Source organism: Notothenia coriiceps, unplaced genomic scaffold (assembly GCF_000735185.1).
Source record: "Notothenia coriiceps isolate Sejong01 unplaced genomic scaffold, NC01 NC01_scaffold00019000, whole genome shotgun sequence".
NCBI classification, from domain to species: Eukaryota; Metazoa; Chordata; class Actinopteri; order Perciformes; family Nototheniidae; genus Notothenia; species Notothenia coriiceps.
The window spans coordinates 764,147-783,897 of NW_011351701.1; the positions used below are offsets into that span (position 1 = coordinate 764,147).

The 19,751-nt window shown below is 44.1% G+C and overlaps 2 protein-coding genes across 2 annotated transcripts in view; one reads left to right on the plus strand and one right to left on the minus strand.

Annotated features, from left to right (window-relative positions):
* Positions 1 to 15,638, plus strand: part of LOC104951632 (E2/E3 hybrid ubiquitin-protein ligase UBE2O-like) — a 66,717-nt gene extending 51,079 nt beyond the window's left edge. The window contains exons 14-15 of the mRNA XM_010778342.1: positions 12,643 to 12,650; positions 15,620 to 15,638. Of these exons, the coding sequence (XP_010776644.1) occupies positions 12,643 to 12,650; positions 15,620 to 15,638 (27 nt within the window). The remainder of the gene's footprint in view (positions 1 to 12,642; positions 12,651 to 15,619) is intronic.
* The window catches only part of LOC104951633 (E2/E3 hybrid ubiquitin-protein ligase UBE2O-like), a 26,023-nt gene continuing 20,360 nt past the window's right edge, over positions 14,089 to 19,751 (minus strand). The window contains exons 4-7 of the mRNA XM_010778343.1: positions 18,880 to 19,083; positions 18,433 to 18,490; positions 16,975 to 17,764; positions 14,089 to 16,608 (exon numbers count right to left, since the gene is read on the minus strand). Of these exons, the coding sequence (XP_010776645.1) occupies positions 16,581 to 16,608; positions 16,975 to 17,764; positions 18,433 to 18,490; positions 18,880 to 19,083 (1,080 nt within the window). The 3' untranslated portion in view covers positions 14,089 to 16,580. The remainder of the gene's footprint in view (positions 16,609 to 16,974; positions 17,765 to 18,432; positions 18,491 to 18,879; positions 19,084 to 19,751) is intronic.

Below are 19,751 nucleotides of genomic sequence, written 5' to 3' on the forward strand. Positions count from 1 at the left end.
GCCCCCGCTGGTTGGTCCAAATTGACCAATCCACACTCACTCACTCACTCACTCACTCACTCACTCACTCACTCACTCACTCACTCAGTGCAGGCAGCTCTGCTGAGTGAGTGAGTGAGTGAGTGTGGATTGGTCAATTTGGACCAACCAGCGGNCAAAGGGCGCGCGGAGTCAGAACTATCGGGACGACATGCAGTGACTTCGAGAAGACAGCAACGCGCCACTTACTGCGCGAAGTGTAAACTGTGACTAGAGTCTGTTATACTATGTCCTCGAGTCGGACCTCCTTCGAAAATTGCCGTATGGTAGTCATCTGTCGTAAACGGTTATTTACCTGGTAGATGTTTTCGTCTTTTAGTACTAGGTGACGACGTGACACTCAGTCACTGGGAATACCATTTCGACAATTTTTTCGTGTAACTACCAATGAATCCCGCCGAACGTACAAAATGAAGTGTGTAAGTCGAATATTCCAATTCATCATTGGTGTGTTTTACGTGTGTATGGTCGTGACGGCAAATAGCCGACAATAAAGATACATATGAGACAACTTTCCACACTCAATGTAAAACGAACATATGTTTATAGTAACTAAGAGTCGAGTCTCTGGTGTGTGTGTGTGTGGTGTGTAGGGGTGGGGGGGGTTTGGTGTGGTTGTTGTGTTTGTGTGTGTGTGGTGTGTGTGTGCTGGTGTGTGTGTTGTCTGTGGTGTGTTGTGGTGTGTGTGTGTGTGTGTGTGGTGTTGTGTGTGTTTGTTGTAGTGTGTGTCTGTGTGTTGTGTGTGTGTTGTTGTGTGTGTGTGTGTGTGGTGTGTGTGGTGTGTGTGGTGTGTGTGTGTGTGTGTGTGCTTGTGTGTGGTTGTGTGTGTGGTGTCGCCAAGTCAGCCTCATGCCTACTCCCTGCTAGTTAACTTCAGCTAACTTTATGCGCCATGAATGCCCGTCTCTTCTCCATCCTCTGCAATGAGATGAGCGCTCACTTCCACCAGCTGCTGCTGCTGCACTTCCGGTGGCTGTCCCGGGGCCAGGTCCTCACTCGCTTGTGTGATTTGCGCGAGGAAGTTCTCCTCTTCCTCGCCGAAATCAACTCCCCACTGGTCAAGCACATGGAGGACATGAACTGGGTTGCAATGTTGGCCTATCTGTACGATATCTTTGACCGGATAAACCTGTTTATTCCGGTCTACATTGCATCCCCGAATCATCCGCCAACCATCCATAAAGACGCAGACTCATTGTTCCCACTAAAGTAGGGGTGTATGTAATAAGGAGGAAAAGTTGACGTTCAGTGTGTTGCCGGGAGCATATAAGGATTTATCCACGATGTTGAAAATTTAAAAAATGTTTTAAAAATATGTTTTAAAGATAAAAAAGTTATTGTTTAATGTTTTAAGGAGGTGACGCTTCTCAGCCAATCAAATCGGTGTTGTCAGCGAGTCAGCACAATAGATTCAAACACACACTGAGACGACAAGAAGAGAGAAACAGTCATTTCAAATGGCGTGCTCAAAAAAGAGAAAGGTAGACAGCGAAAACAGAGCATTTAATTACATTTTCTCTTACTGGACCTCTTTGAAATGCAATTGAATACCCCTGCATTATAGCAACAATAATAATAATTGGGAGGGGGGGGGAGCTGTTCTTATGTTCTCTGAGGGGAGGCTCACCTTCCCACACTTTGAAAACCCCTGGTCTAGATGAGACATCTTGGTTGCCTGCAGTGATTATGATAACCTCCTGCATGTTTTGAACAACAGATCACAACTTCAGACTTAACAAACTTGAACAAAATCCACATCTGAAAACCTGATGGTCCAAAAATATCAGCAGCAAAATATCTAGTCAACTGAACTCAGATATGTTTGTCTTAAATTCATACATTATGCATGAAAAAAACACAGCCAACGAGTTTTCTGCTTTCCTTACAGCAAGATACGCTTTGACTGAGACTGTGCTGATAGTAACCACTATTATCCATCACCTTTTTCTTTACCAAATACTGTGTCTGAATATGAAAAATCTCAATATTCCGTCAAAAATATGAATGATGGCTGTTTCTAAAAGTAAAAGAAAATGGGTTCAAATGGTTTGAAAGAGCGGAGGGCCAGAAGGAAAGAGCTTGGGGTGTTTCTGAGCCTCAGCTGGTCAGAGAGAGTGAGAGTTGTGACTGAGATGTGTGACGGTCCGCTTCGCTTCACTGACTCGTCTTCACACCTCGCAGCTCTCCTCCTGCCCTCTCACCTGCAGAGAGAGAGAGACATGCATCCCTCCACACACACTGAACAGACCCTAGAGAAAACGTGATGATAATATGTCTGGAATGCAAGAAAGTAAGATGTTTGAATAAGTGACAGCTTCAGTTAAACTTCCAAAGTGAGAAAGGATCTTTAATAATGATGTTAATAATAATACAGTCATGTTGTCATTGAGGTCTGATAAAGCCTGCTTGAATGCACTGCTCTGTCCTTCAGTTCAGGTGTGATTATTAGTGACGTGTGCAATTTTTACATTATTAAAAAGGTAACATCATTTGAAAGGTTTCAATATAGTAGATTTATTTCACGGTTCTGTAGATTCCTAATACGTTTTTTTTTGATAAATTAGTAAATACTATACAGTTAAAATCAAGTACCGGTACCTTTTTAAAAACTTGATTCCTCACATCTGTTCAACTGGATGATTTAATTTAATGTTATATCTTTTAATGTCTTTCTTTGATCACGTTTAGCTGACATGCCATCCACTGATTAGACCAAGACTCTCAAGCAATTAATTGGAAATAATTCATTAAAAGTATACTAATTAAAAACTTTATAATTAGTGCTAAATTACAGAGCTCATTCCAGGAAACTTCGAGGAAATTACAAACCTGTTAAACAAAGCATTACAGTAAAAGCCATGACGCCGAGATAGTCATGTTAAGAAAAAGTTATATTTGCAACACATTTACTTTCTGTATCTTTATTATCTGTCTCTAATAAACTTCCTCTTGCGCTGTCCACCCTGAGAGGAAGCTGTCACCAGGGCCCCACTCCATCAGATCACTCAGCCCAGGAGTCATTTGACAGAGTGCTCCTGGGTTATTTAGTTGTAACTATCTAATTGGCAGTTATATACTGTACGCTTCATTTAAGCCCATATATCAGCTTTCCCTCCCACGGTGATGCCTTAATTCAGAGGAGACAAAGAAAGACGATGACCAGCAGGACTCCTCTGTCAACTGAGATCTTAGCGCCAATGTCTTGTTTAGATAAGACACACGTATAAGTGTCATGTGTAACTTGAGGTGCTGATAGCCAACACCCGTGGAAATGTCCTCGAGTGCCTCGACACCGAATATCTTTGACACCTTCCTTAGAGTCACTGTGACCTCTGACCTCTCTGTGGAGCCAGAGGAATGACAGGGCTCGGTTAATTCCTAGATTCCTTAGACAGGAACTACATGTTCATCTGTGTGTGTGTGTGTGTGTGTGTGTGTGTGTGTGTGTGTGTGTGTGTGTGTGTGTGTGTGTGTGTGTGTGTGTGTGTGTGTGTGTGTGTGTGTGTGTGTGTGTGTGCGTGTGCAGAGCGGCAGAACCACGCCCGAGAGCTGGTGAAGGAGGCCGACCTGTCGCAGTGGGATGCTCTGGTCATCATGTCGGGGGACGGGCTTCTGTATGAGGTAAAGAGTGACGCATGTTCACTAAATCATGTCCACACGCACATTACTGTTGGACAAACGCAGTCAGCAGGGCATCCTTCTGTCAGCATTATAAACCTGCTGTTGTGTACAGACATATTCATTATAAAATCTTTCCAAATAGAAAAGCATAACAGAAATATGTACGAGTCAAAAACGCAGTTTGGTTTCACCTTTTGAGTCTGTGTGTGTGTGTGTGTGTGTGTGTGTGTGTGTGTGTGTGTGTGTGTGTGTGTGTGTGTGTGTGTGTGTGTGTGTGTGTGTGTGTGTGTGTGTGTGTGTGTGTGTGTGTGTGTGTGTGTGTGTGTGTGTGTGTGCGCGTCATTATAACAGTGAATTCCTGTTTTTTTACTGTCATAATTTTTTTACTGTCATAATGTTTTTACTGTCATAATGACCAATGTAGTTCCTGTTACCAGGAACTACATTAGTCATTATGACGGTGGATTCATACAGAATCTACTTTGCCTGTAGTCAAATGTCTATGGATAGATTTTGATACCACAATAATGTCCCTACCATGCGCGATGCAGTCAGAAAAAGTTACCCTGCTTTGCACCCTGGCTCAGATTGGCATCTGTGTGATCCAATCAAAACAGGTCTCTAGCTTTTGTTAGTATATTATTTTAAGTTCTAGTATGGCTTAGTTTTTTATATCAGAGCTGAAAAAAGGGTTTCATGGTATGTATATAGTATAGCTCAGTGGTGTGTACATACATACATACCTGTACATACATACAGTCTGAATTTGTATTAACACTAGTTATCAGGACTAATACTGATTGAGGTCTGATGCACAGCCCTGTGAGTGCTAGCAAACCCTGGCTGGGTAACACATGTTTCTTTCTGTCCTGCTGATAACAGCTGTGACTCCTGTATCCTTCAGGTGATAAACGGTCTGCTGGATAGACCTGACTGGGAGGAGGCCGTCCGGACCCCTCTGGGGATCCTTCCTGGGGGGTCGGGCAACGCCTTGGCTGCATCCATACATCACTACTCTGGGTGAGCCACATGTACTATACTTTATAAAACTTTAACAGTTTATCGCTTTAGAGAAACGTTTGTGTGGTTATTATATTCTTTCTCTCCTGGCTGCACAAACACAGCTCTTCTCCGGCTTGATGAAGCGACAATTACAAATATTGTGATGATTGAAAAGAGGCGTAGTAAATCTTCATTTTGTTTGATTTTGGTCTGCTGGTTAAGTAAAGCAATATATTTGTTTTATTTTATAGGTTAAATAGTCATCAGTTAATGAAGAACATGTAATAATAAACGAAAATAATAAGTAGTTCGCTGCCCTTTTTCGTAGTTAAGAAAAGGTGTTGCAAAATTGCCATTTTATAGCAGCTCTACTCCACTCAGAGCTCCACAGAGATCGTTCCAACCAGTTAGCTCACCTATTTGTGCCAGGTCATCCCAGGTGCGCTGCCCACTTAGGTTAGCATATTATGTTTATACTGCAGGAAGACAGGTCCAGTTTAAATCAGATTTTAGCTTCTGAACAACTTGATAGAGGCTTCAGCTAATCCCCCATCAGGCAGAGCTACCTGCGGACCAGAAACAGGAAACTAATGCAGCTTTCAATAAAAGTAGTTCTGTCCATTTTGCCGTAATCCCCCTCGAGTCTGTCCACTCAGAGGAGCCTCTTCTGAGTGCAGATGGTGCACAGTGTCTGTGTGTACAAAATAACAGGTATTTCTCCGGTAGTGCAAAAGGCTGCTAATAATTAAAGGTGGGGTATGTAATTTATTTCAGAAACACTCTTTGTTATATTCCATGGAATGCTCTTAACGTCCCGATAGCAATGAATATATTAAATGCTTTGCCAATAAATACATAAAAAAATGTCATCTGTGGAAGCCGTAGTACTGCAAAAAGCACGACCAATCATTTTAGCCGGACCGGCTAAAATAACTGGATGGCCTACCTGCCTGTCAGCCTTCCATCTGTTCACAAACTTATCTCGTCCTCTCATTGGTCATGTGCACGTTTGTGTGTGTTGGAGGAGGGGCTCTGTAAGGAAGTCTGAAGGAAGTGGCAGATTTTTTCCGTGAGCTGGTTTCTCCAAAATTACCTACCCCACCTTTAAATGATAAAAACAAATGAAATGAAGTTTATAAATTAATTTCAAAAGCATTTTTACCGATCACATTAGATAATTACAAAGGACATTTGTTGAATCTACTCAGGGAGCATAGTTTGATCTTTAGCGTCTGCTGGCTGTTTCTTTTTCCTGTTCAGTCCAACATGGCTTCATACGCGGTTCAGAAAACCTTCACGTGTATTTGAAAAAATAGATGTTTAAATCAGATCTTTCTTTAAAGAACGCTGCACAGTAATATAATTGATGTACACCGTGTAACAGCAGGTAAAGTGACTGCCACAACAAATACCTCCAAACACAATTACTGTGTGGAGATATAATACTTATTTAATTAGATGTAGAGTTTTTTATATATAGATATGGTATCCTTTGTATAACTCCTCACCTCAGAGACACACACACATGCCTGCCTTCTGGTGCTTTTCAAATGCACTCATCTCATATTCATTATTAATGATTTGCTCATTTGAGGGATTGTCTGGAGTTTAATCAGCCAGAACAAAGAACACAGAGGAGAAGTTGAAGGACACAAAGAAAAGAAAGGAGGAGAAAACCAAATAACAATAAGGGCAACAGATCAGGTGGAGAGACTCCTGCTTAGCCTCAAAATCATCCTTCTTCACCCTTTCAGCATAACCTGTACAACAGACCCGTAGTAGTATATTAAACATTTGTACGTAATGTGTGTATGCATTTCGGTAAAAAGTCAACTGAAAAAAGAAAGGTTTAATAGTCTTGTTTAACATCCCTCTATCTACCTTTTTTTCCAGCTAAATAAATAGTCCTGTTTTCTTTAGTCTGTTTTAAATACCCTGCCCTTTCTCCTCCGAAGTCACCTGGTGTTGCGCGGGGAATTGAAAAACCTCCCAAAGCGCTCTGAGGCTCTTCCTTTTTAAGCTGCTCCTGCTGTGTGTAGGTCACTTTGGGCTTTATCTTGCCCTTTTACTTTTTTATTTTTTTTGTTATCTGTCATTTTGTATCTCAGTGTATTTGGGGGCTTTAGCTCAGTATCCAGTGACCTTTATGTAATCCTTTGTGCTGCAGTGTTTTACATTCTCAGTGGGATTTCTGACTAGGTAAATGAAATAAAGTCACAGTAAACCTTACACTGAGGGGTCTGTCTTCACCAAAAGAGCCACATTCAGTCATCCCTTCATCCGCCATCAGCTTCTCATCAAACAATGGTCCTCACGCCGGAGCGCCAGCAACAATGAGAGGAAGGGACCAGCAGACTCTGTATTGTTTCCTCCTCTCACACTCCGGGTGCATCCAGAAACTCTCTCTCTCTCTCTCTCTCTCTCTCTCTCTCTCTCTCTCTCTCTCTCTCTCTCTCTCTCTCTCTCTCTCTCGTCCTGCTGCGACCCTACCCAGAGAGTATCTGGTTATTATTCCCCGCTGAATGAAGGGTTCACTGAGGCTGAGCGGATCAAACGAGTGACAGCTAGAACCTGGTTTTATGCAATGCAGAGAACAGGTTCGCTGAGCGAGGGTTTAATGTGTTTCTGTACACAAACATAATGAGCAGGAGCTGGAACATCATCCCAGCGCTGACCGTCTCAGAAGGTCTCGATGTGAGGCACGGTCTCCCTCCTCTGGTGGATCACAGATACTACATAAACTTCTCAGAGTACATGTGGAGGAAATATAAGACGCTTATTCAAACTCCCCATTCATTAGGAACAGAGAGACAATGCACAAAGGATCTTGTATAAAACAAGGAGAGATGTAGAACCTGAGAGGGAAGTTGATTATGAAATACAACACAAAAAGAGCACACACACACACACACACACACACACACACACACACACACACACACACACACACACACACACACACCAATCAAAATTAATAGAGCTGCAGAGAGGCAGATGAGACTATTTGTATAATTTGACTGCTGAGTAAATTAAAGAAGATGAATATGGAGATATCTGCAGAGAACTCCACTGAGACATCCACCTTCACTGTAATAGGCAAATGTGTGTGTGTGTGTGTGTGTGTGTGTGTGTGTGTGTGTGTGTGTGTGTGTGTGTGATCCTGACCTTCCACCCCTGTCTCCACTCTCCCAGATGGGGCTGTTCTTTGTTGTCTGACGGCCCATCAGCTGATTCTGTCCAACCTCCAGTACTTGTCCCTGAGCCTCCTGCTTTATTGACCCCCCCGCCTCGACCCCTCAACTCACCCCTCTCCCTCCTCATCTACCTCCCCTTTCCTCTGTGTTATTACAATACCACAGAAAGGTCACAGTTACCCCACTTTGGTATATCACTCCTGTTATAGCTCACTCCCCAAAACACACACAAGCCTCTTCCCAAAATACTAAGGCCACGTTTACACGGAGACGAAAACAAACCTTAGTCGATATCAAAAAAGTCTTCTGTCCACACGGAATCGGCTCAAGAAACTTGTCCGTCCACACGAGACCGCTCGACCCGCTGAAGACGCTGTAGTACATATGCAGGGCCTGTAAGTGGCGCTGTACTTCCGCCACAAAATACACCAAAAGCAGCGAAGCATGGTTGCCATGGTTGCCCTTCTGTTTATTCTCCGCGGTGGATCTAGCAACATGTAGTTCATGTAGTTCTCCATGCCCACTTGTTGCCGATGGTTGTGGTAAAGGAGCTGTAGATTTTGCACTAACATCTGAAGCATGGTCAGTATTGCGCCTGGAGCACGAAAGCAACCCTATGGTCCGCCATTGTTGTTGGCAAAACACATCAGCATTGACGCGGGTGACTTGGGGGTGAGTAGCAGAGGTGGGGAGAGGCGGGGCTATGGCGTCATCTTTATCAGGGAATGATCAGGACGTACACACAGAGCCGTTTGTCCCCCCAGACCGTTCCGTCCGCAGATCTACCCACCTTGGGAGCCGTTATCGTTTGAGGGCTCTGTTTCCGCGGTTACGTTTCCGCGGTTCCGTTACGGCCTTGTGTGGACTAACCATACGATAGAGCAGTGGTTCCCAAACTGGGGGGCGCGCCAGGCCTCAGATGATTTGAGGCCAAATATAATATTTGGACATTTTTCTTTTTTTAAACGCAATACATGATTATCGCTAAAAGCCTTGTCTCTACATTACAATAAAATATTAAAAAAAAATTAATTAATTAATTGAATACAAATTCAAGTTAGTAGCTAATAAAGGCATAAAAAGTCAGACATTTATATTTTTTTCTTTAATAAAAATGTTTCTTCTGCGCGTAAGGTGTCCAAACCGGGCTTTTCTGGATAAGCGCATTTTTAAAACATAGTCATTGTCCATGCCGGTTTCAGTTGGATTATTTGTCACAGTTGCTCCGATCAGATCGCTCTCCTCCATTTTGTAGATTATTTACGATTTGTTAATCCACATAAACACATCGGCAAAATCTGGTTTACTTTGAGCATGTGTTTCAAACAGTTTAATCCCTTTGTGAATTGTTTCAACTTGTGCCGTTCTTTAATTTGTTCATACAGAGGGAATCCAAATGAATTAATCCTGAATTAGTCCATCAAAGTCACTCCAATGGTGCTCCTTAATTACGCTTTCATCCTCCTTTAACAACAATATCACATTCATTCAGTTTGTGCCAGTAGTTGTAGCATTTTTTAGACTTTTAAACTTTAATTACCGCTGTTGCACCTTGAGATGTTTACATTTTGGACTGCTTATTTCTAGTCTTTTAATTTCTCTAATGTACAATACCTTGTCTTTTTAGGCTGCTGCAACGCAAAGATTTCCCAAATTGGGATCAATAAAGTCATTCTTATCTGTAACCATAGGCTAGGGAAAGTATGATGACCATTATCATTTTTTCTTACATTTTTTCTTAACAATAACATCGCCTGTAAAATATACAGATATATATATATTTAAATCATATCAAACCTCCAGTCAGATTGTAGTTCAGATGTGACTTAAAGGAGATGTTTCCAGCTCTTCCTAACTCCCCCCCCTTCCCCTCCCCCTCCCTTGCAGAGCCCCCCTGGTGTTTAGCGAGGAGCTCCTGCTCAGCTGTGGCTTCCTGCTGTGTCAGCGCCTGGTGACCCGCATGGACCTGGTCTCCGTCCACCTGTCCTCCAGCCCCCGCCTCTTCTCCTTCCTCTCTCTGGCCTGGGGCTTCGTGGCGGACGTGGACATCGAAAGCGAGAAGTACCGCCACGCGGGAGCCGCTCGCTTCACCGTCGGCACGCTGGTGCGGCTGGCCTCTCTGCGCGTCTACAGAGGCACGCTCTCCTACCTGCCGGTCGCCGAGGACGACAGGGGGGAGGAGGAAAACCCGCCGCTGCACCACCAGGCCCCCCCCTCCAGAGACGCACCCTGCCAGAACTCCTTCCACAACTCCTGCCACTCCAACAACTCCCTTAAGGTGAGGAAGGCGGAGAGCACGCCTTCTCGCAGCACCACCAAAGCCCCCAGCGGCCCCCTAGACTCCCTGCTGCTGCCCCTGGACCAACCGTTGCCCGGCGACTGGGTGGTGGTGCCGGAGGAGGATTTTGTCCTGGTGCTGGCCATGTACCAGTCCAACCTGGCAGAGGACCTGCTGGCATCACCGGACTCCACCCCTGACGACGGCTGCATCCACCTGTTCTACGTGACGGGGGGGATATCCCGCGCCGCGCTGCTGAAGCTCTTCCTGGCGATGGAGAAGGGGTTACATCTGGCCAGCAGCTGTCAACATCTGGTGCACGCTAAGGTGCGGGCGCTCAGGCTGGAGCCGTCCTCCCCCAAAGGGGTGATCACCGTGGACGGAGAGGTGGTGGAGTACGGGCCGCTGCAGGCCGAGGTGCACCGAGGGCTGGCCAGACTGATCACTGGATAAACAGACTTCAAGACTCGGTCCAATAAACATATTTGAGCATTTTTGATTGAGAAATGTCCAGGTACGGGAGCAAAGCAATGTAAGACACGTTCACTGTTAACCGCAACGTTATCTGCCTCATCGGTACAGAGAAGAGGCTTCAGCAGGAAGTGAACCTGTTGGTGCTGATTTATCCCGTTCATGTGAATAACTGGCTTCCTATGACTTGACTGGCAGTGACTTATGAAATTACCAAATAGTTATTAGAGTTGAAGGTGGGCTCCAAAGAAAGTTATTACACTGAGGAAAAAAGACCTGGAGCTGAATTGTAAACATGTTCAGAGGCTCCTGGACGGGTGGTTGATGTTTCAGTGCCTCTGTGTGCTCCTCTACTCCATCCTCCACCCACAGGCTGTCCGTGGGGCAGATTTATTAACCATCACCAAGGTGTCCTTACCATTGAGCTTTAAGTCACGTAGAGGAGACGATGCCTCAGACTTCGGTCTACGGGGCAGCAAAGTCCGATTTTAAAATGTGTTTCATAATTGTAATCCAAATCTCTTCTGAGGTTTGTTTCATTCATTGGACAAAAAAAAGACGTGAACACTATGAAATCAGTTTGAATCAAAGAGAAATGAACTCTGAGTGGCCTTAAACAGGGGGCGGGGGGGAGCTGGTGAAAACAGCATGATGGTGATTGTATGGAGAGGGGAGAGAGAAGAGGGGAGGAGGAGATATCGACTTGTTAAATGCAGCATGAGGTAGACGAGTTATGTTCCAGACACAGCACCGTTATTCTTCATCCTCACCACAGGAAATCATTTGGGAGCTTTAGCAAAGTATCCTGACGCTCAGAGAGAGAGAGAGAGAGAGAGAGAGAGAGAGAGAGAGAGAGAGAGAGAGAGAGAGAGAGAGAGAGAGAGAGAGAGAGAGACCGACCGACCGACCGACCGACCGACCGACCGACCGACCGACCGACCGACCGACCTCGAGGCCAACGCACAGGGACAGTAACTGTACATTAGGAAATAAGGGGAGGGGGATTTCAACATTAACACCACAGCCTGTTGTTTCAGTTAAGCATAATATGTTTTTATTTAATCAGCATGCCACATGTATGTTTGACAGTGTAAATAATTGACTTGTTAAAGACCAAAAATATTGTATTTAAAATGATTATTATTTTTACATGATTTTGCACAATGTTAGTTTGGTGCCAACGCCATTTTGAAGCCTTTATGGGACATGGAGGTCCATTATCTGTTATTTTGTCTAAATGATGTTCAGCAGACGAGCTGGAAGCACATACGATGGAAACCGTACTTGAAGACGCACCTTCCCAATTTTCTTTTGCTGTTTTATGGAGGAAATGTGATCTGTAGAACCAAAACCTGAGGTCTGGCTACTGACTGTTAAAGTGGACAGAGTGTTGATCCATCACAAACCTTTATTTCCATGGTACCCCTTAAAATGAAGCGAGTATGCCGACGTGTAAATTCAACCAAAGAGAGACAAATTACATAAAATGTAGTGGCCTTAAAATGTAAAATCATCCTAAATTAATAATAAATAATCCTTATTAATACAAACAAATGATTGGGTTGAACAAAGTAAAAACATCTTAACTTTGTGTTGGAAAAATAATGTGTTCGCATTTTGTTTGGGATCCACAGATGTAAGGAAAAATACATGATATTATTATATTTGTTTTACCACAGTGCTACTGACCCCAAACACTTCAATACATTTGATGTTCTCTGCAGAGCTAGGTGTCTGTGTGCCTTGATGTGCTGCCCCCTGCTGGCCTCAACATGCTGGTGCATCCTTTAGGAAATACACTCATTTTCCCAACATCAGTTAAAAATAAATCCGATTGGGAAAGTTAAGGTAGGAGGCGTAAGAAAGGTTTAATTTTGGCACATTTTGACTCGAAAACTGTTATTACTATGGTGACACCTCTTCCTTAATCTTCAGCTTCTCACGAGGAAGAAACTGGAGCGACAGAATGATCCAGTTTCTCTAGGTCAGAAAATATAAATGAGTTGAATCAGACGGATAAAGTTACAGATGATGAAGGACCTGATGTTCATTTTGTAGAAGAGACATATTAACTCCGTCTGATGGTTGCTCTTATCGTGTTTACCTGCTGCTTATTAACTGTTGTCTTTGTTTGTGGTGAAGGGAGGAACTCCTTTTATTTTTCTGGCACACTGAATATTGAAATGATTGATTCTTTATTCTCGAGAGATCTATTTTTCCATTTGACAAATGTCTGTATTTTTTTCTACTATAAAATCAAACATTCTGCTTGAGTGTTTCCGACTGGAAAATAAATCATGAAAAATTAACCGTCTCTGATTTGTCTTTTAAAGAGTTTGATTTTAAAGGCACAGTTTCCTGAACTACTGTGCACTGTTTGTAGCTCAAACATGAGAAAAACGGTCTGTATTTTGGAGACTATCTTCAGCTGTGGATTAATACACATTTAGGGATATTAGTATTTAATACAAGGCTTAGTTGAATGCTGGATTCTGATTGGTCAATTCGGACATTTTAGAATCAAGCTTATTGCCAGGAAAGTTTACACATACAAGGAATTTGCTTTGGTGTCTGGTGGTGCGAACTTAAACAATCTATGAGAATAAGTTGTGATGGTAGGTAAAGAAAATATAAAGATAATAAAAATAAGTATTTTTAAGAAACTATTCGGCATAAAAAAATGGATACTATAGAAAAGTATTTACACCAAATGTTATATAAACATAAAGAATTTTAAAAGCTAAAAAACAAAACACTTAGTTCCTAGAGGTTATTGATACTCGATAACACACCGCAGCTAAGCTCAATATTGGCCGTTGCTAAGGAGGATCAAGGAAAAAGGTTGAATGGAGAGAAACTCCTTCTGGACGGAAGTTTGGTATTTTAGCTTTTGCAAACCACTTTCATTCACAAAAACCTATTTAACACGTAGTGTGTAGGAAAGGGGAAACCCCAAAAGCAGAATAGGGCCTCGTTCGTTCTTAAAATGATTGTTGTTTAGTGTTATCGTGTGATTTCTTAAAGTATACCTTTTATATCACTAACTCACCCCGTTACCTTGCATTTACAAAAATAAAGTTCACTGTGTTCAAACAAGAACTGTTTGTCCCTCCAAGTTAACACTGGGTGAGTCATTTATCAAGAAAGATATTTTAAGTACGAAGTATTCTTATATAGAGAAAACCTATGTGCTTTCTGCAGGCGATAGCACAGCTGACATGGATCCAAATAAATATAAGCCAGAATCTTCCTACGGTTCTGCTTGCAAAGTTTAATACATCACTATACATTTGTCTTCTTAACGCAACAAAAGTAAACCATTAAAAAATGAAATCATAAGTACAATACACGCTCAGCATTTTGTACAGGTATGCCCCAAGCATCCACGTGACTCGTTGTAACTCAGGTTTGTGTTAAATATATATACACTGTATGTATTTATATATATATTTCAATATAGTCATGACATCTGTACAGAGGGAATCAGGCTACAAATAATAACTTTATTGTTCTGTTCTTTTTTTAATATTTCAATAACAGGCCACTGTGGAAATGTAGACATCGTACAGTCAAGTCTTGTGTAGTCCGTTCAGAAGGCTTAAAGCAACATGTTACATGCTTTGGCTGTAAAACAAACTCCTCGCATTAATAATAATAACAATGGTTTCAATTTGAATAATATACACATACACAGAAAATTGTACATCATGTGCTTGATATCCTGCCAGATGTGTGTTGCTTAGAGGTCTAGCGAGATAGCTTCACATTTTCTGCAACTTATGACACATGAAGGAGTAATGTCAGCCGTGCTCCAAACTCTTTCTGAAAACACAAGGGGGCATTTTACAAACAGCAGCAAATGGGGAGGGGGGGCAGGATGGCAAGTAAGCAAACAAGGCTACATGCCACAGCTTGTAGCAACACCTCCTGGAGCATTAAAGGCAACATAATACAAATAATAATAAAATAATGTATTCAATTCCAAGGAAGAGGATTAATGTCAGAGGCCTGGTCGCCACATCAGATAGAGGAATGCCAGTTTTAAGAGTCAGGGTGTATACACAAACAAAGTCAAAGCAAACTGCGCTCATTCATGACCTTTATTTCACTTGGCTCATGGTTTTAATCCTCTCCCATCACTCAGAGCTTCACAACGTGCTCTCATTCAGAAACACTCTTCAAGTTCAAGTAAAACACAGCCAGCGCTCTCAGATCACAGCAAGCACACAGGGTTTGTCTGAGCTGTATTAGCATATGTTTATCAATGAGCATCATAATATATTGACAGAAAAAAAAAAGAGCATTACATTAGAGGTGGGATGCAGCTATTTAAAAAAAAAAAAAAAGTAAACAAAGACTGCTCTGATCATTCCCAGGAAGCACGGTCGGACCCAAATGTGAGTTTCACTTTCTTTCACAGTTTCAGCGCAATCGGTGTCAAAGCAAGAGTTTCATGCCACTTGGTCAATAAAACCATGATTTAGTTTATCCAATGAACAGATAGAGAAATACAAGATCTCGTCTGTGTGCTGTTATTTGTGTCATTTTCTCTCACCATTCACCTTCATGAGATAAGACGCTCAAGCCAGGGTGAGCACGGAATGATAGGGAAAAAATAAATAAAGCAAAACAGGATAATATAATCAAAGCTTCAGCATCATACTTAATGTAGTTTATAATCTGATGTTATTTAACTCTGCACGTGCAATTTGGAGAGGAACAATCAGGATACAGCTATGACCGCAGTGCTCTAGCTGCACTATCAGGAAGGAAAACACTGGAGCGGGGTCTGAGTGGTTGTTGGAGTGTGTGTGTGTGTGTGTGTGTGTGTGTTAATGTTTAAAGCGTGACTCTGTACAATGATCTGAAATTATTAACAACAATTCAAGTAAGGCAACATGTTGAAATGAGATGAACGGAATGGATCCTGTATGTTTGACTTCTATTTCATCTTGAAATGGTGGCGTTTGCATGTGATGTGGGTTCACAGAATAGTGGAGCATTGTGGGTAAAGCTGGGCTCTGAAACTGTAACACTGAAAGCGTCTGTGTGTAAAATGAATTAAAAAGCGTCAAAAGCACAGGTTGCGTTTTGGTGAGGGAACACGTTTTGCTAAATCCTACGGAAAGTGAAAGGAGCTTTTGAATGCGGTGTTAAGCTTCGAGCACACACACACCTCCACGCAGAGCTGACTGTCGTCCCGGGCCTGGCTGGCTCCTCTACACACACACACACACACAGCCTGACCCCGGAGGTGATCCGTATGTAAACTTTGTCACTCGGTGTTTGTGGCGTGGTTTAGTGCGGGTGCTTGGCGTAGGAAAATACCAGCGAGTTCACTAAAGTGGAAGAAGTGGTGAAGCTGTTGTGGTTGGCAGTTTTACTGACATTCAGTATGCTCTACTTGGTGTGTGTGTGTGTGTGTGTGTGTGTGTGTGTGTGTGTGTGTGTGTGTGTGTGTGTGTGTGTTTTTGGACAGAGAGCATTTGGCAGAAAGCGTACAACCAGTGATTTCTATTTAAAAAGAGTCCTGTGTGTTTACACGGCGTCTCCTCTCCCAGACCAGGCTGTCCGTTGGGTGTTGTAGTGCAGGACGGTGCAGAGAGGACATCAGTAGTGCTACAGAAAGAGCCCAGGAGGCGCTGGGTCTTCAGTTTTTCAGCCATCTTTGATCTTGTCCAAAATGCAGCTTAACAAGTCTGCTTAACATTTTTCAGGCTGATAGAGAGTGGTTAACAAATCCCCACACATGTGGCGGATGCTGCTGGGGGCTGGGTGGAAGAGAGTCCATGGCACTGATTCTCCATCTCACTCAGTTCTTTATGCGTCCAAATCAGCTCCACTAAAGTCCTGCTGAGGCCAAAAGAGAAACTTTGACCTCTGGGAGAAGCTTGTAGTTCACCTGCGTCCAGATGAGGGTTCCTGTGACGGGCAGCTCCAACAGGTTTGTGCCACTGGGTGAGGCCCGCTGCTCTTTATCCATCACACTCATCTGAAGAGTCACTGAAGGAGAACAAAGACATTATCAAGTCGGGTCAGAACCTGAACCGGTGCACTCTCCTCCCCATCAGGAGCTGCTCTCCTGCAGTCATGACCCAGAGGGATTATGGGGGAAATAGGGCAGAACATTGTGGAGTTTGGGGAAGCAGGAGCAGGACAGACGAGGAAAAACGAGGACGAGGACGTGGGCAGTGCTTGGGGCACAGCTCTGGACGGGGGGACAGGAGATTGAAAACAGTCGCCCCTGCCCACCTGCAAACACAAGGATCCTCCTCTACGGCTGGAGGCGGATGAAAAGGTAGAAGAGAAGGAGGAAAAGAGCAGGGAACAGTGCAGAGGTTTGTCGGGGGACGGCGAGGAGGCACTTACTTGTCCTCAGTGTGCTGGGGGACGGCGGCGGCGACCAGCGCGGCGCGGTACTGCAGCAGCACCCCCCGCACGCTCTTCACAAAGCCCTTGGAGAGCGGGAAGAGCGGGAAGCCGAGGTCCGGGTACCCGCCGCCCTCCGGGAGGAAACTCCTGTAGCTCTTTCTTCGTTTCTTTGGTCGCACCACCGGCTGGCTTCCCACGGAGCCCGTCCCTCCTGCGCCGGCCGGGGCGGGCTCTGACGCCGGGCCGCGGACCACCGAGCCCGTCCTGGTCTCCACGCCGGCAGAGGAGACCCCCTGCTGGCTGTCGCAGTCTGAGTTCTGGCTCAGCTCCTGCTGAGAGGCGGCTCCGGTGGAGGGGCTCAGCCCTGAGTCCTCCAGCTCCTCCTCTATAATACTGGTCACTCCTTTTCCTGCGACCCCCTCCTCCCCAGGCTTACTGGGACTGCTGTGGGCCACCGCTACGGGCCCCTGCTCGTCCAGAGGCTCCACTGATGAGGGTCGGTGGGCTCTGGAGGCCATGTGCGCTGCCTGCCCCCGCTCGGCGCCTTCGTGCAGCTCCAGCCACGCCTCCAGCCGGTAGACGAGCCGCCAGCCGTTGGAGGCGAAGTGCTCCTGGATCTCCTGCTTGAAGACCTCCACCGGGTGCTGCAGCAGCTGTGTCATCGTCTGCACCATCTTGATCAGGGCCATCTCGTTGTAGCAGCGGCTGTTCTCGTATCCTTCCTGAAGGCCTCGGTCGCTGTCGAAGCCTGCCTCGTTATAGTACGGCTCGTTGACCAGGATAAGGCCTGAAAAATACAAGAGACGGCAAACAGCACAAGGAGGTTCAGAGGATATTTCACTGTGTGGTGAAGGACCTTTTCACTTAAGAAATACACATTTCAGCTGGTCGTAGTTAAAAAGAGAAGTACCCCTAAAGTAATCCATAATGCGATAAATCACTTATTTGATACCCTAATTTAATACCCATCATGGGAAAGAAAGCATTTGGTTGCACAAAATACCGCGAGCAAACCTTACCTATCCAAAAGAAATTCAGACAAAAACATTTTTAATTCGTAAAATATTTATATATATTGCACTTCAGCACAGTGCATACTTGATGGCCATTAGCTGCTGGGGAACTAGACCTATCAGGTGTCACATTAGATGGCTGTAAGGAAAACCACACTAAAGTGCCCATCTGGGTACAAAAAGGATCAAACGAGGACGACAAGAGAAGTTTAAACTCTTATTGCTACTGGGTTGGTTAATAAAGTTATTCAGTATCAACACCCAGTCCTGTTGAATCCTAGATACAGATTTGGTTTGACAAAAAGTAGGGAATTTCTGGACTCAGTTTTTCAGGCAGGCCGTATTGAAGATTTATGAAAGTGGTCTGTCTGTCTGTCTGTCTGTCTGTCTGTCTGTCTGTCTGTCTGTCTGTCTGTCTGTCTGTCTGTCTGTCTGTTCTTACCTTGTATAGAGATGAGGACTTGCAGCAGACTGGACTTGCTGGTCCATCTCTCAGTGCCCTGTGGATCATCACAAACATTGATAATCATTAATCCCATTAACAATTTCTATTCAAATGTAATATCACTTAATGTTGATTTTAGTGAAATAATGATTGATATTTTTCATCATTTAAAAGCCTTCAAATATGTTGTTTTGTCTAACTTATCGATTTATTGCCCAATCATTTAACAACAACCTGCGCTACATTTAGTAACTATAACTCCAATTTCGACACAAAGCTTTCCGAATGCAGCTATGCATTTCTAATCAAGTCTGGTTAGAAAGAGATTTAGTGCGTTGCTTTAATTGTGGTACACACAGACCTGTAAACCTGCAGGTTGTCTCTATTCAAGTGATAAGAAGAACTGATAGATGTTTATACGTGGCCCAGCAGAGCAGCACTCACCTTTCCGATCCAGGTTCCCAGCAGGCTAACGCACACCTTGCCGTTGTCGTAGAGGTTGGGGTTGAGGCGGCCGCTGCACTGCGACAGGTAGCGGAACAGAGGCGGCACCGAGGGGTAGATGTTGGGCAGCTGGATGTCAAACACGAACAGACCGTCCTCGTAGGGCGTCCGAGTCGGACCTTTGATCAGAGCCGAGAACAGGTCCTGTGTGGAAGAAGGGAAAGAACATATCAAGATTTATGATGCATGCAGGCAGTATCTCTGAGCGAGAATATGATGAAGAGCAAAGGAGACAGCTTCTACCTCGAGGTTAATCACGTTTTACAGGTCCCATGTCATGGCCATTTCCACTGATCACAATTCCATTGTTGAGGTCTACTAGAATAGATTTATATTGTGCAATTTTCCAAAATCACTTTGGTTTCTCATCCAGCATCTCTGTAAACTACGTGTATTCACTGAATTTCACTCTCTGCCTTTAACGGCTCGTTGGAGCTCCAGTAGCTCGAGCCCCCACCCTCCCTGTGAGCACAGTGTGCTCTGATTGGTCGGGACGTTGTGAATTGCGCTGAGCTCCGTGGAGGTGTGGTTTCCTTGTTTAGCGATACACAGCCAAACTCACCCTGAGCACACACAAAGTCACAGCCGAAGTAAAAACAATAAGNAGGGTGTACCCACACATATACACACAAAAAAACACACACACACACACACACACACACACACACCTCTGGAGAGGATCTGATTCCTCCGGCTCTCTTCTCCCCTTCCCTTCTCTATACTCAGATTAACGGGATCAATTCCTCTTTATCAGTCCAGTCACATCAAATGTCAGTATCCATGCAGAGGCTGTACACTGAAGATGATTGAAG